Source organism: Muntiacus reevesi, chromosome 20, assembly GCF_963930625.1.
Source record: "Muntiacus reevesi chromosome 20, mMunRee1.1, whole genome shotgun sequence".
NCBI classification, from domain to species: domain Eukaryota; kingdom Metazoa; phylum Chordata; class Mammalia; order Artiodactyla; family Cervidae; genus Muntiacus; species Muntiacus reevesi.
In genome coordinates this window covers 48,935,473-48,952,483 of record NC_089268.1, presented here as the reverse complement: position 1 = coordinate 48,952,483, position 17,011 = coordinate 48,935,473, and the positions used below count along the sequence as shown (strand labels likewise).

General features: G+C 45.2%; 1 protein-coding gene across 1 annotated transcript in view; it reads right to left on the bottom strand.

Annotated features, from left to right (window-relative positions):
- Positions 1-17,011, bottom strand: part of F13A1 (coagulation factor XIII A chain) — a 140,744-nt gene that overhangs the window by 108,967 nt on the left and 14,766 nt on the right. The window contains exon 3 of the mRNA XM_065912958.1: positions 16,475-16,663. Coding sequence (XP_065769030.1) covers positions 16,475-16,663 — 189 coding nt within the window. The remainder of the gene's footprint in view (positions 1-16,474; positions 16,664-17,011) is intronic.

The window sequence follows — 17,011 nt, the reverse complement described above, 5'->3', positions numbered from 1 at the left end:
GACCTCAAACATGGCTTGTCTCTTTTGGGAGCAGGTTACAGGGTCGAGAGGGAAAGTTGATTTGTCTTCGTATTTTCCCGGTCAAGGAAATATAACAGTAGTTCTTGCAAGTCCAGATGGAAAGCACGGTTCCTTCACTGAAGAGCTGAGAGCATGTGCTGGTTTCCCAAAGAAGCCTGCACGCGTGTTTCTCCCCGGGTCGCACCATAGCGTGACCTGCTCACACACTTCCTCTAGCGGCTTGACGGCAGGAAGCAGCAGGCCCCACGGATCCTCATTGTCCGAGGTCTGTCTTAGCCTGTGGGGGATGCTGTAACAAAATGCCACTGACTGGGTGGCTTAAGTAACAGACATTTGTCCCTCACAGCTCGGAGGCTGCGAAGCACAAGATCCGGGTGTGGGCAGGCTTGGCTCCTGGCGAGAGCTCTCTTTCCGCCTGGCCTCCCACTTGCTGGTCCCCAACGGTGGGCAGAGCAAGCCCCGCTCTCTTCCTCCTCTTGTGCGCGTGCTCAGCCCTGTCTGACTCTTTGCAACCCCATGGACTGTAGCCTGCCAGGCTCCTCTGCACGTGGGACTTCTCAGGCACAAACACTGGAGTGGGCTTCCATTTCCTCCTCCAGGGGATCTTCCCAACCCAGGGATTGAACCTGCGTCTCCTGCATTGGCAGGCGGGTTCTTTACCACTGAGCCACCTGGGAAGCCTCCTTCCTCCTCTTAAAAGTATACAAATCCCATCATGGAGCCATACCCTCATGACCTCATCTAAACCCAATTATTCTCCAAAGGTGCCACCTCTAAATACCAACACATGTGAATTTGGTGGGGGGGAGGGGTGGGCGGGGAAGACAAAAACATTCAACCCATATCAGTGTCTCCCCCTCCTTCTCCATCCCCTCTCTCTTATTAAAGGCCTTTCAGTTGTCCTGCCCAGGTTACACCTTAACCCAGCCCCTCCTGCCTAGTCTGTTTCCCCAGGAAGGAACCAGTGGAATTCAGATCCCGATTACTGGCCAGTCCTAGAATCCCCGACTGGATGCTGGACCCGAGCTCTTAAAAGGTCTCAGCAGCATTCAGGGCCCACTGAACCGAAAGCCAACACATCCCCTCTCCAAACTGTAGGTAATGAATGGAATTGAACTATGGCAATTTATTCATTTGAGGTGTTAGGGAACTATTTCCATAAGGAGTAATTGTGGAGATGAAAGGAAATGCAATTAGTCATATCAGATATTAAAATTTAAGCAAGAATGAATTAATTAGAATCTTGTCATTAGCTGCTAGCCCTGGAGAAGGGAATGGCAACCCGCTTCAGTGTTCTTGCCTGGAGAATATTCAGAGGAGCCTGGTGGGCAACAGTCCATGGGGTCGCAAGAGTCAGACGCAACTGAAGCGACGCACGCACTCATGAGCTGTGAGCTAAGACCAGCTCCCTGAATGAGCTGTCTCAGGCTTTTTACGGGTGCAGGTGGAGATGCTCAGGGTCATCAGGACGGCAGGTCCGCAGGATGTCCCAGCATCCGTGTTTCTGAGCCACTCAGTGCAAAATTCTTGATACGTTTGAAGATCGCTGTGTCGGTTTCCTCATCTGATGACGTCGATTATGACTGTAACTATCACCTATGTCTGAGAACGATCTCGGATCTGGTTTCCAGGCTGGTCGAGCGACTCTGATGGGACTCTGGCCCATTTACTCCCCCATTTGTTTCAAGTTTCTTTTAGTGCCCACCCTGTCGCCCAGGGGATCTGAACACTCAGCTAACTCCACTCATCTTATTAACAGTCTACACATTACTCCCCCGAACTGTGAAGCTGGTTTCACGGTTCAAAGTGTGAGAGTCTCTAGATTAGCAGGAAAGCAGGGTAATACATCTCTTCTCTCCCTTCTCCCCACAGGCATTTTTGGTGACTAGATAAAGGGGGTGGGTATCATCTGATCTCTCGAGCGCAGAGACGCACCTTTTGTCGAGCTCCCTTTAAACCATTCTCAAAAACTAATGGTGACTTAATTGCATTTGATCATGTTAATGAGATTCTGATCTTTGACAAAAGCTAGGTTTTCAGGGCTAGTGATGTGACGAAATGGGCTGTTGAGGAAGGAGAGTGACCTCTGTGGTGAGATTCAGATGCCGCCTCCACATCTGCAGAGGACCTGAGCGCTGAATCCCAGCTAGTGAAGACTGGTTCCATAAGGTAGGTGCAACCCTCGCAGGCCTGCCAGTGTGGGTCTCCCACACCGCTGCTGTCTCCACATCAGTCCAGGAGCCTCAAGAGTGAGCAGGGCTCAAACCCCAACATAACTGGGCGGTCTGATTCAGTTAAGGATTCCTCTTCATTAGAAACGTGTGGGGACTTCCCCGGCAATCCAGGGGTTAAGACTCCCCCTTCCAGGGCAGCAGGTGAGGTTCTATCCCCAGTCAGGGAGCTGAGATCCGACACGCCTCGTGGCCAAAAATCCAAGACATAAGATAGAAGCAATATTGTAACAAACTCAATAAAGACTTAAAAAAAATGGTCCACATTAAAAAAATTCTTAAAATAAAAAAAGAATATGTGTACATCAGCAGAACAATGAGCTCTTGGACTTCCGAGAACCCACCCTCCCAGCCTGGGGCACGCACGGCACGCATGCTTCCAGTCCCTCTGCTGAAACTCCCAATGCCTCAGGACCCCCTCCTCAGGGACTCTTGCCTGGTCCTGAGACCCTACTTTTCAACTCCATCCTGGGTCCCTCCTGACCGTTCGGCCTCCCAGCATCTATGACATACTTCTGGTAGATAATGGTATAGCCCATCTCTTGAACATGTACTGTACAGTTATATTCATTAACTGTTTGTAGAATTCTCATCCCAGCTCTAGCCAGTTCTTTACAGATGGGAATAGCATCTTAAATCCCGCTTCTCATGGTGCCAGATACAGCAGAGGTTTCTGCATCAGAAATCCACTGGACCAGACACGAGATGAGGCCTTATAAAGGCATTTTAACAGACTTGGAGAGGAGTTTGACACAAAACTGGAGAAGCTCCCACAGGACAGCAAAGGCCCAGGGCTAAGGCAAGCTTCAGCCAGAGACAGGACCACGTATGTAGAGCATCCAGCTCAGCTCGTTGAAGCGTAAAGAAACACCTCCAGACAGACAGAGATTGCTGCACCCACCTCCCGAGGGTCATAACTCCTGTTACTCTCCTAACTAAAGGAGAAATACCAAAATGCTCACCCCCAGGACACTGTGTATGTGTGTACAGAGAGACAGCAAGAACAAGAGAGAAACTGAAATGAAAGTGAGAGAAATGATAAGGAAAGGGTAGAGAAGATCAGAGAGGCTGAGACAATGAGAAGAAAGCTTTTCTTATCTAAAGAATAAAGAAGAGAGCTGCAGCTATTTACGGGTTGTCTTAGGGTCCCCTGACACCCGTTTGGCTCTGGCTGCGGCTAAGCAGTACTTTATGAAGGTTATACTCCCTTAAGGGCTGCGGCAAAGATTGAGCCCTCCTATGCAGACTGGCCTTCCCTGGTGGCTCAGATGGTAAAGACTCTGCCTGCAATGCAGGTGACGCAGGTTTGATCCCTGGATTGGGAAGATCCCCTGGAGAAGGAAATGGCAACCCACTCCAGTATTCTTGCCTGGAGAATTCCCTGGACAGAGGAGCCTGGCGAGCTCCATGGAGGTGCAAAGAGTCATGACTGAGCAACTAACACGTTCACTTTTCCTGCACAGCTGCAATATTCAAAACGAGGCAGATAACTGGGTCATCTTATTAGCAACCAGCTATCACTAAGGAGCTCCAAGAGCTTTCCAGTTATTCCCTCATCAGCTCTTACAACACGCTCGAGGAGTAACGAGAGGGTGCGGATTGTGAATAATTAGTCCACTTTCATCCTTTCTTCAGTGAGTTTTAATTCCACTTGGTTGCTCTCTCTTTTCACAGACTGAAGAGCAAGGTATGACAGTGGGCACATTCGTTTTCGCTACCTTTTTTTTTTTCATGCACTTTTGTCCGCCCAAACTTCACAAATTGCAAGAGTTTCTTAGGATTTCTGTGGAAAAGCAGGGAGGCCCAGGCTGTTCAATCCCTGAGTTTAGGTCAACAGTGCTGGAAGAGGACAGTCTCAGTGATGTGGGTGCTAATTAGCCAAGGTTGCGCATTCTCCTAAGTGAGAGAGGTTAATGTTAAGACACAAGTATGAAGAGAGAAACAGAGAGAGGAGCAGAGGGGAAGGCAAAGCGGGGAATGAGAAGGAAGCAGGGGAGGAGGGAGGGAGGGAGTCGGGCGTCTGTGAGGCTTCTCATTGCAGCATCCGTGGTCCTTTGTATGTGTGCCCCTGACTACCCTGGATGCCATGAGACACGCAGACAGGGCTGGTGCCCTCCGGACACAAAGGTCTGCTGAGAATCTCAAGCTCTGTAGGGTGGCACTGGGTCACAAGGCAGGGAAAGCGGGCTCCCTGTGGGTCTCCGGCACCAGAATGCAGACGGCAATCCATCCTACTTTAAGACTAACAGCCTCTGTCACTTCAGCTAGAACTGCGGGCAGATGATTCTGGGTGGAACTTGGTCTGTGGTTTGTCAGGGTTCCCATTTGACTAACTAAGCTGTCAGCATGGATGCTGCAGACACTGGAGATTTTTGTTTAGAGGTTCAGTGACTATTACCTTTCTTCTGCCATCAGGAGAGAAAAGATAGACCCCAGTGGCCTCCTCTTGGTGTTTCTGACAGCCTTTTCTCATTTTGTTTCAGTGTTTCATTGGAGAACCAATCCCAAGGTGGCTGGTTCTGACTAAGGTCATTAAGGGCTCACCCTAAATGGAAGAGGTGGAAGCCTTCTCTTCCATTGTCCTCCCTTCAGACGCAAAATGGGGTGGGGCATCACAGAGGGCATGTCTAGAGTTAAAACAGAGAAGTGGATCTCACAGAAAACTGCTAAAAGAGTCAGGCCGGTCTGATGTCTCAGCAAACGTCTCCACTTACAGTTGGACAGTCAAGGAGATTAGAGCAAAATAAATGAATTAATCCACCAAACAGCATCAGTTCAGTTCAGTTCAGTCGCTCAGTTGTGTCCGACTCTTTGCGACCCCATGAATCGCAGCACGCCAGGCCTCCCTGTCCATCACCAACTCCCAGAGCTTACTCAAACTCATGTCCATCGAATTGGTGATGCCATCCAGCCATCTCATCCTCCGTCATCCCCTTCTCCTCCTGTCCTCAATCCCTCCCAGCGTCAGGGTCTTTTCCAATGAGTCAACTCTTCACATGAGGTGACCAAAGTATTGGAGTTTCAGCTTCAACATCAGTCCTTCCAAGGAACACCCAGGACTGATCTCCTTTAGGATGGACTGGTTGGATCTCCTTGCAGTCCAAAGGACTCTCAAGAGTCTTCTCCAGCATCACAGTTCAAACGCATCAATTTTTTGGTGCTCAGCTTTCTTCACAGTCCAACTCTCACATCCATACATGACCACTGGAAAAACCATAGCCTTGACTAAACGAACCTTTGTTGGCAAAGTAATGTCTCTGCTTTTTAATATGCTGTGTAGGTTGGTCATAACTTTTCTTCCAAGGAGTAAGTGTCTTTTAATTTCATGGCTGCAATCACCATCTGCAGTGATTTTGGAGCCCCCCAAAATAAAGTCTGACACTGTTTCCACTGTTTCCCCATCTATTTGCCATGAAGTGATGGGACCAGATGCCATAATCTTAGTTTTCTGAATATTGAGCTTTAAGCCAATTTTTTCACTCTCCTCTTTCACTTTCATTAAGAGGCTTTTTAGTTCCTCTTCACTTTCTGCCATAAGGGTGGTGTCATCTGCATATCTGAGGTTATTGATATTTCTCCTGGAAATCTTGATTCCAGCTTGTGTTTCATCCAACCCAGCGTTTCTCATGATGTACTCTGCATATAAATTAAATAAGCTGGGTGATAATATACAGCCTTGACGTACTCCTTTTCCTATTTGGAACCAGTCTGTTGTTCCATGTCCAGTTCTAGCTGTTGCTTCCTGACCTGCATACAGATTTCTCAAGAGGCAGGTCAGGTGGTCTGGTATTCCCATCTCTTGAAGAATTTTTCACAGTTTATTGTGATCCACACAGTCAAAGGCTTTGGCATAGTCAATAAAGCAGAAATAGATGTTTTTCTGGAACTCTCTTGCTTTTTCAATGATCCAGTGGATATTGGCAATTTGATCTCTGGTTGCTCTGCCTTTTCTAAAACCAGCTTGAACATCTGGAAGTTCATGCTTCACATATTGCTGAAATCTGGCTTGGAGAATTTTGAGCATTACTTTACTAGCATGTGAGATGAGTGCAATTGTGCAGTAATTTGAGCATTCTTTGGCACTGCCTTTCTCTGGGATTGGAATGAAAACTGACCTTTTCCAGTCCTGTGGCCACTGCTGAGTTTTCCAAATTTGCTGGCATATTGAGTGCAGCACCTTCACAGCATCATCTTTTAGGATTTGAAATAGCTCAACTGCAATTCCATTACCTCCACTAGCTTTGTTCATGATGATGCTTTCTAAGGCCCACTTGACTTCACATTCCAGGATGTCTGGCTCTAGGTGAGTGATCACACCTTCGTGATTATCGGTCATAAAGATCTTTTTTGTATAGTTCTGTGTATTCTTGCCATCTTTTCTTAATATCTTCTGCTTCTGTTAGGTCCATACCATTTCTGTCCTTTATCAAACCCATCTTTGCATGGAATGTTCCCTTGGTATCTCTAATTTTCTTGAAGAGATCTCTAGTCTTTCCCATTCTGTTGTTTTCCTCTATTTCTTTGCATTGATCACTGAGGAAGGCCTTCTTATCTCTCTTTGCTATTCTTTGGAACTGTGCATTCAAATGGGAATATCTTTCCTTTTCTCCTTTGTTTTTCGCTTCTCTTCTTTTCACAGCTATTTGTACCAAACAGCATAACTAAGATTAATTTTACCCCTTTCTTGCAAGCTTGGCACAATATGTCTGTCCTCTTTTAGAGGGCCAAGATGGACAGCCCTCTGGGCTAAGATTCTGATGGCCTTGCATGGAGGTGGGGTGCAAGGGGGCCTCCCCACCACTGTGCTATCCCGCATAAATCCATCACTCCTTGTGAACTCTGGCTTCCAGATGTCCAGCAAGTTTAGCTCCTATCCACCCTTCTTCTCAGTTGTGTTGTGAGAATAGAAATGCACTTTCATGGACATTATCTCCTACAATCCATGAGGAACTGTTTCACGTATTATAATCCCTGTTTGCAGTTGAGGAAACAGTCACCCAGGGGGTCAAGTGAGACCATCACGGTTCCACATGGTGTAACTAGGATTCTGACTCCAAAACCCTCCCTGTCCTCTGTACTACTTCCCAGCCCCTTTATCAAAGGAACTGTCACCCCTGAAATGAGTCTGAAGGGCCAGGCACTGCAGCTCACTCTGCTTCCTCTGACCAAAGGGCATCACTTCACTGTTGTTGTTTTTAAGTCACTCAGTCGTGTCCCACTCTATGACCCCATGGACTGTAGCCCGCCAGGCTCCTCTGTCCATGGAAGTTTTCCAGGCAAGAATATTGGAGTAGGTTGCCACTTCCTTCTTGAGGGGATCAAGTGATCAAACCCTCATCTCCTGCATTGGCAGGGGGATTCTTGACTGCTGAGCCACCCAGACTTTACTATTAAAGACTTGACTATGCAAAGAAAAATTTCCAATTTACTAGAGGAAGAGTCATACAGATTGGTGCATCACACATTCACCTTGGCATCTGTTAGTAAGATTGTCCCCCTGAGTCTCTTACATCCCTGACAATTGCCTCACACCTCCAATTTATCTTCCTCATTCTCCACAGTAATCTAGAAATTAAAAACTTAGATTTTTACAAATACTCAGCTTAAAACTCTTCTATAGAGATTTATCTGGGTATACAAGGTTGTCAATATGCTTCCAAGGTTTTTTTCTCGACTGACCTTTCCCATTTTTTTCCCCATTCCACTGGGTCAGCCCCTATTTATCCTCTGATTGTTGTTGTTTAGTCGCTAAGTCATGTCTGACTCTTTGTGACCCCATCGACGGTAGCACACCAACCTTCCCTGTCCTTAACTATCTCCCAGAGTTTGCTCAAACTCATGTCCATTGAGTTGGTGATGCCATCCAACCACCTCATCTTCTGTTGCCCGCTTCTTCTCCTGCCTCCAATCTTTCCCAGCATCAGGATCTTTTCCAATGAGTCAGCTCTTCATGTCAGGTGGCCAAAGTATTGGAGCTTCAGCTTTACCATCAGTCCTTCCATGAATGTTCAGGGTTGATTTCCTTTAAGATTGACTGGTTGGATCTCATTTCAGTCCAAGGGACTCTCAAGGGTCTTCTCCAATAGCACAGTTCAAAAGCATCAATTCTTCAGTGCTCAGCCTTCTCTATGGTCCAATTCTCACATCCATGTATGACTACTAGAAAAACCATAGCTTTGACAATACAAATCTTTGTCAGCAATGTGATGTCTCTGCTTTTTAGTACACTGTGTGGGTTTGTCATAGCTCTTCTTTCAATGAGCAAGCATCTTTTAATTTAATTTCATTTCCTTTGATACCCAGCTCAAATAGCACTTCCAGGGCATCCCCTCCAACTAGCCCCACAATCTGTCTCTCCCAAGGTGCTTTTCAGGCATCTTGCTCAAGGGGTAGGCATTGAATTCAACCTCTAGTGTTCAGGCTGTCCTCTCCAGATTCTTCAAGGGCAAAGTTTAAACATATCTTACTACTCCAATCCCAGTGTAGGGCTTTGCACATGCAAGGTTATTAATAAGGGTTCAATAAAGACATTCAAAAGGAAAGCAAATTGGCTTCATGATAAAAGAAGCCAAATGAAGGCATGGAAAGTAAATATATAAATATGAAAAAGGAAAGTAATCATTTTTGAAAAGTTACCGAATATTAATGCCAAATTGACAGAGTTATTTTAACGTTGGCACAAAATCTTAAGCATCAAAAAGAAAAAGAAACAGATATTCTGTAAGTTGCCGGAGCACAGTGCCTACAAACCCATCTACCCATCGTCTTCAGTATCCTATAGAACAAAGGTTATCTGCACTGTAGCATCTCCTGGAGTGAGTTCTGCATTTTACTAAAGGGTATTATAAAAACAAAAATATGATGGAGTAGTGTTTGGAGTCAAACAATGTTGGGAAATTTAGGCTAAAGAAGATGCTTTCTTTCTTTGACTATGTGTCTCCTCAGAGCCTAATACAATAATGTGTGTTGGAGCTCTCCAAAAAGAGGCATGAAATACAGCGTGACCCAAATGCATTTGACCACAGAACCTTTTTTTTTTTTCCCAAGGAACATCTCACATGACAGGTATTCATAGAGAGCACACTCTGGGAAATACTGTCCTAGATTCTCGGCTGCCGTTATTAGTCACTTCACAGAGGTGCTTGAGAAAGAACATGCTGACCATCCATGCAGAAACACACGGCAGCAAAAATCTGAAATGACATCCCATATCAATGTTGCTTTAAAATGATGGAACAGGTAACCCATTCTCATAAAAAATGCCTCATAAAATATTGGGAAGAGCATAGGCTAGGGAAGTTTTCTCCACATCTTACCAGCTGTGTAATTTGGGCAAAACATTTCTCAGCAGAGAAACTGAGGAAGTCCATCCACACCAAAGCTGGTGATAGCTCCTAAACTGCCTGAAACCGAAGTCCACGGGGACATCTAGTCTTAAAGGACTTGGGTGATGCTCTCTGATATGAGAAATGGTCCTTTGCCTCGCTAAGTTCCTGCAGCACCTGCTCACCTCCTAGGTCTTTGAGAAAGATGAGGTCATCAGGCATAATAATCAGCTTCCTGTCTCTCTACCAAATACAGTAACACCCACCCCAATCTCCTTCCCAACATCCTCAGAAGATAATCTGCCAATCAACACCTCAACCAAGCCACTTCAAGCTGTTTCTACTTTTTCCAGCATTCTCTGGAATCTTCAGGACTCTTTCTCTGCTGGCTCCATCTCTTATGCCTTCGTTCAAGTTCAAGTACCTTCAATCCTGAAACAGACACCCAAGACAAAATACCCCACCTCTTAGCCACAGTCTTCTCTAGATATTATCTAAATTATCTTCTTCTCTTCCAAAAACATCAAACAATTTCCCCTTTAAGCACCCAATCTTTTTTTTTTTTAATTTAGTGACACTGCACTTCCTTGGCGTCCCTTCAACTTATCTAATTGCATGATCTCTGTCTCCTCCAGAGGGGCCAGCTCCTGGACTGACTCCTTAAAAATTATTTTCCCCCAGAATTTGAGCCTCCGTCCATTTCTCCCTTGATTTACTTTTTCTGAATGATCTTTGTATGAATGATATCCACATTTCCATATATCCAAGCCAAACTTTTCCCCTAAGCTTCCGATTCATATATGGGACCATCTATCGGACATATTTTATCTGGAAGTCCCTCTAGTATTACTACTTCAAACTCAGCAGGAACAAACAGAATCACATTTATACCTCTACTGCTTCAGTGGCACAGGTCCTATGCGTTGTGATTAGGAGAGGATGCCCGGGTTTGAATTACAGCCCCAGCTCTTTCCAGGTGTGACGTTAAGTCCCTCAATCACTGAGAAGAGGGCAGCACCCTTGCTTGGGACCTGAGCCTGTCAGTGAGGTGTCAACGGGAGTCACCAGCATCAGTCTTACTTCCCACTCAGGTTTTCTCTCCTGAATTTCCTCCATCCCTTATCTCATTTGGGCTTCCCAAGTGGTGCTAATGGTAAAGAGCCTGCCTGCCAATGCAGGAGATCTAAGAGGCTTTGGTGCATAGGATCACAAAGAGTCAGACGCGACTGAAGTGACTTAGCATGCAAGCACTTATCTCCTTTGGGGATGCCAGCATCTATTGTCAGCAGCACAGGGGCCAGCAACCCAGAAGCTGTATCTGACTGCCTGCCTCTCACTCCACGCAGACTACCAGTCACGAGTTCAGTAGGTTTCTGTCTCCGACACATCTCCCAAGTCCCACCCTCCTCTCCGACTCTTCAACAAGTGCCTGTATTCAGGCTCTCACCCTCTGTCCCTGGAGCACCTCCTCTCCAGTCTCAAATCCCCGAAGAGTCGTTCAAGTCACTCCCAGCCTGAATACACATCAGGCTGACACCCTCGCTGGCTTAAGATAAAACTCATGGGCTTCCCAGGTGGCTCAGTGGTAAAGAATCCGCCTACCAAGCAGGAGACACAAGTTCATTCCCTGGGTCGGGAAGATCCCCTGGAGAAGGAAATGGTAAACCACTCCACTATTCTTGCCTGGGAAATCCCATGGACAGAGGAGCCTGGCGGGCTACAGTCCATGGGGTCCCAAAGAGTTGGACATGACTGAAGTGACTGAGCATGCACGCCCAAGGAACTAGATCCCATATGCAGTCAAATAAATAAACAAATAGATGCTTTTTTTAAAATAAAAAAAGAAATAGATGAACTAGAAATATTGAAGTGTAGAGGTTATTTCAGTGTTTTAATGGGATTAATAACACAGAATATGTGCAGTGCCTGGGGTCCCATTCTTGCTTGGGAATGTGATGATCATGACCATGACCATGAATAACTTCCACCATTGTCCTCAGGAAAGGCTGCGCTTTTGGACTCTGGGGTTGAAGGACTTCCAGCACACACCCCTGGGTGTCCACAGCAGCCAAGCTTAATTGTCTTGAGACTAGCTTCACAGCTCCTCTTACAGGGAAGGGTAGTACATGAGCCATACACAGCTTGCTGGGGCTTCGGGGGAAACTGCTGTTCTGATAAGAGGATCAGGCTTTTTGAACACCATCCTTCCCCTCTTCTTTCTGCGGGGCCCAGAAATACGAAGCCTGGAGCTTCGAGAGCTGTGGAAGGGCTAAAAAGGTCAGGAGAGCATCCGAGGTGCTGGCCTAGTGTCCCTGCGCTCCTGCAGCTGGACTCCAGGGAGAAAGAAATGTGCCCGAGGACCTCGCAGCCCATCTGGAGGGCTCACTGGGCAAGCTAAACTTTTTGTTTTGAGGAGGGAGAGCTGGAGAGGAAGAGAGCTGCAAATCCTCTCCTCGAAAAACACCAATACAGTATACTAACGCATATATATGGAATTTAGAAAGATGGTAATGATGACCCTATATGCGAGACAACAAAAGAGACACAGATGTATAGAACAGTCTCTTGGACTCTGTGGGAGTAGGTGAGGGTGGGATGATCTTAGAGAATACCATTGAAACATGTATATTATATGTGAAACAGATCGCCAGTCCAGGTTTGCTCCATGAGACAGGGCGCTCAGGGCTGGTTCACTGGGATGACCCTGAGGGATGGGATGGGGAGGGAGGTGGGAGGGGGGTTCAGGGTGGGGAACACATGTACACCCACGGCTGATTCATGTCAACGTATGGCAAAACCCACTACAATACCGTAAAGTAATTAGCCTCCAATTACAATAAATTAATTTAAAAAAATTCTCTCCTCGGAATGACTCTGTCTCGGAGAAGTCTCAAACAAGTAGGGAGCCCAAGCTAAAGTCACAGCATATTAACACCACACGCTCTTCCCAGGTTTTCACAGCTCCAGCTCCAGACTAACAAAACCTATAATTAGTGCTCTGCCCGCTGCCTTCCATGATGTGTGGCGGCTGTAGGCTCAGAGGTGGAGAGAGGGGAAAGGCCCCACAGACGACCGGGCACATGTTCCAGAGGTACCCGCCTCCTCAAGGTCATTAACACCTCCCGCGTGGCTCTCAGAGACAGCTGTGCCCCGCCAGCCACTAACGCACGCAGCGATCGAAGCTCTGGGCCCAAGCGAGGGAAGCGCTGGCCCAGGAGGGCAGGGGCTGCGCGCTCACCTTCCTCCTCTGCCTGAGGAAGCCAGCATGCAATAGGTTAAATCCGGGGCCCTCCGAGAGGCTGTTTACTTAAATATTTAAAAAGAAAGAAACTCGATTTGAAGGCGGAATCACTTATAAATAAATCCCATGACCCTAGGTTCTGAGGACAGCCACACAAGAAATCTCCAGGGTATTAAGGCAACCCAGCTCAGCTTATACAAAGTCAGAGGGAAGAAAGGAGCGATAACAGGGACGTGCAAACCAGAAGCACATGTGTGTGGTTATTTTCTCTGTATTTTTAATAAAGCAATAGGGCTCTCTATGCAATAGTCACACTCTTTGAAATAGTACATAAATTGATCTTTGTTGATAGATCTGTGTTTTAAACACCCTAAGATAAATATTGGAAGGCTCCTATGACTGCCATATTTTTTATGAAGTATTCTTTTCTGTTTTTTAAGTCAATTTGCCACGTCCTAGGTTTTTTGAAATTGAAGTACACTTGCATATACAAACCTGTGCACTGAATTGCATTTCTTATTCATATTCAATACGTGTCGGCTCTTATTACAGCAATTTTTTTTTAATTGAAGTAGAGTTGTTTACAACACCGTGTGAGTTACAGGTACACGGGCTAGTGACTCATTATTTTTGCAGAATATCCTCTATTACATATTATTACAAGATCGTGGGTACAGTTCCCTCTGTTACACAGTAAGACCTTGTTGCTTATCTGTTTCATATGCAGCAGCTTGTTACTCCCACGCCCTGAGTTTGTCTCTTCCCTCTTCTCTCTCCTCTTTGGGGACCACAAGACTTTCTTTTTCTCCAAGTCAATGACTCTGTTTCTGTTTTGTATATACATTCATTTGTATTACTTTTTAGATTTCATATTACATATAAGTAATATTATACAGTATTTGTCTTTGTCTGACATTTCACTAAGCACAATATTCTTTAGGTCCGTCTATGTTGCTGCCAATGGTAGTATTTCATTCTTTTTTATGGCTGAGTAATATTCCACCATTATATATGCATACACACACACACACACACAATCATCTTAATTCAATCACTTGTTGATGGGCATTTGGGTTGCTTCCACATCTTGCCTATTGTATACAAACAGTGCTGCTGTGAGCACCGGTGAGTGTGTATATTTTCAAGTGTTTTCAAGTGTTTGGGGGTTGTACACTCAGGAGTTGACTTGCTGGATCACGTGGTAGTACTCATTTAAAAACTCTTTTTAAGGCAGCTCCATGCTGTTTCCCACAGTGTCTGCATCAGCGTACATTCTCACCAGTCGTGTCGGAGGGTTCCCTTTTCTCCACATCCTCTTCAAGACTTATTTGCAGACTTTTGATGATGGCCCTTGTGACAGGTGTAGGACAATCCTTCACTGTGGTTCTGATTTGCATTTCTCTAAAAAGCAGCGATGCTGAGCTGTTTGTCGTGTGCCTGTTGACCATCTCTATGTTTTCTCTGGAAAATGTCTGTTCAAGTCTTTTTGCCCATTTTTGATTGAATTCAATGCTTTTTCTTGACATTGAGTTATGTGAGATGTACTGGTTTTTAAAATACACAGATTTTTATCTCAAAGGCAAATCTGCTATGCTTCTGCCCCTCACCTTTTTGCTGAAGGAACAAATGTAGTACTATGTCTTTTTTTAATAAAAAGACAAGACTAACTGCTTACTGCCATGGATGCTGTGGTCTGCGGTCCAGACTGTTTGCGTTTAGGATGGAGGCATCCTTGTCCCTGATGCTGGGAGTGCTGGAGGCTCAGGGCCCTCAGGAGTTTACCCTCAGCCCTAGAGACCCAACTAACTAAGTACCCCCTCCTGGGGGTAGCTTATGATCAATGACAGTCTGTGCTAGAATATAAAGGGCCTTTGCCCTTGCCTCAAGACTGGCCAACCCTGAAGACACAATCCAGCCACAGAGGACCCCCTCACGCCTTTGCTCAGCAGAGCTCAGCTCCTCTCTCTGTCCGACACTGACCCCTGCACTCCTGCTCAGATGGTGACCCCAAGACCACACCCCAGAAATCTCGTTTCACACAGATCTCCTCCGAGTCTGTACCCTAGAAACCTGATCTAAGACAGTCATCTTATTCTTCCTGAGACTTTCATTACTATAATTCTTTCATGAGTGATTACAGGAGAGGATCTGAGACCTCAGAGACATCCAGTTTAGGCGCCAAGCTTCCCTATCCTCCCCTCACTGCCCGAAATATTTGCTTACAAAGATGAAGGCAAAAAAATCCCCATTAAGTTGAAAGAAAACTGTAGGTATTTATTGACATGTGTGAAGTGGCCCTTTTATTATAAATGTGTCAAGGACGTTTTAATCATATCTGGTCCACACAAGCATGCACACATACACACAAAAGAAAAATAAATGAACTTAGGGAAAGAAACAAAAATAAATTTTCTTCATATTTCAAAATATTGTTTAAAAAGTAGCTGTGGATTCTTCTCTCACCTGAAGTACCCGTTATTAAAAAATATTAACAATAAGAGTTATTAAACTGTGTTATTTCACTTTGCCTAACATACAAGAACGGTTAATTTAGTTTCCCCTTTCCTAATTGCACAATTGGGGTAACAAACAATTCTGTGTAGACCTCAGTCGCCGCACTGATGTTGTTTATTCTGACTCAGGGATCTCTTTTCTCCTCTCCCCATCCTCTTCTCCCTTCAAACAAGTTCCCTACATTTCTGTGCGAATTCACGTTGAAAGCTCAGTTAAGCACAAACCATATTCCTCAAGTGATCAGCAGTCTTAGATTTTTTCCCCTAAGGCAGTATGCATTTTTAGTTGTGATTTTAATACTTTTAATTATATTTATTCCTACAGATCAATGATTTTACGTCGATGACTCCACATAGACACATTGTGCTCACGTATTCCCCCCTCCTTTTCCTATTTGGTTCCCTTTCCTTTTGCTTCTCTTGCCTTTATTTTGGCCATATTTCCACCATGGACCCCACGTCAACACCGATGTGTATGCTTCATAATCTTTTTCTGAACTCACAATACTTTACTGATCTGTGCACATGTGCATTTACACACACATGTACAGATCTTGTGTACACTCTTCTATATTTTGCTTTCTCACCACCTCTCTTGAAGTCATCTGTTTTAGGTCAAACTCACAATCCATTATGTGACTATGTCACAGTATTTTCAACCCTTCCACTACTGAATGCTGTTTACTCTTGGGATGTTTTTGTCACAATGCTGCAGAAAATAAGGCCCACTTTTTAAAGGTGGGTTTTAAGATTTTAAATATCACTGGTATAGATTTCTAAGGGTGAAACTGCAGGGTCAAAGGACATATGCCTTTTTAATATGAGCAGATATGCCAAATTGTTTTCCAGGTTATTAAGTTGCATGTATATCAGCAATGTATGCTTTTCTCTACACACATTAACACTTTATGCCAATTGTGCTCACTTTTATTATACCAGACCTTTGCCTGACTAGGCAAATGATTTCTTGATGTTTGGCATTGTGTCAGACCCACCTTAGAGTGTAACATACAGAGACTGTATGTGATTAATCCCAGTTCCAGCCAACTGTTGAGTATGATTCCAGGAACCACACCGGTACCATTTTGCAATTATAAGCCATGGTATCATGGCTGACATGAAGGGCTTGCACACGGCACTCACCAATGACATACTCCACCCTGAAGAGGTCCCTCCTGGGGTCATAGGGACGGTTGAAGTCGATCTGAATGTAGAAAGACTGTCCTCTGCGCACAATCAGCTTGTTGTTGACGTACTTGTCGGTATGGTGGTCCACCTTGTTACTATCCCACCTCTCCTTGAACAGGTGAACACCCGTGACATTAAGGTAGTCTATGCACAAAGAAAACAATCAAGGAAAACACTGAGTCATTTTGGTTTAAACACGCACTCAAAAAAACAAGACTATTTTTCCTGAAGACGCAAGGTAGTAGGTTTATTAGATAAAACTCTATACAGGGGGCTGGTAGATTTCAGAATCGGTCTCTTGTGACATCCTTGCATTCAAAGGAGACTTTTAAAAAGCCTTTTCTCCTTCTAACCCTGCTTCAGATCCCACTTTGGAGATAAGAGGGCAATGATGGTGATGCCTAGCGTACAGGTCTAGATACAGAGAAACCAGGACTCGAGTCAAAGCTTCCCGTCCGAGCCCCACATTGGTGTTCATGCAGTCAGCTGCTT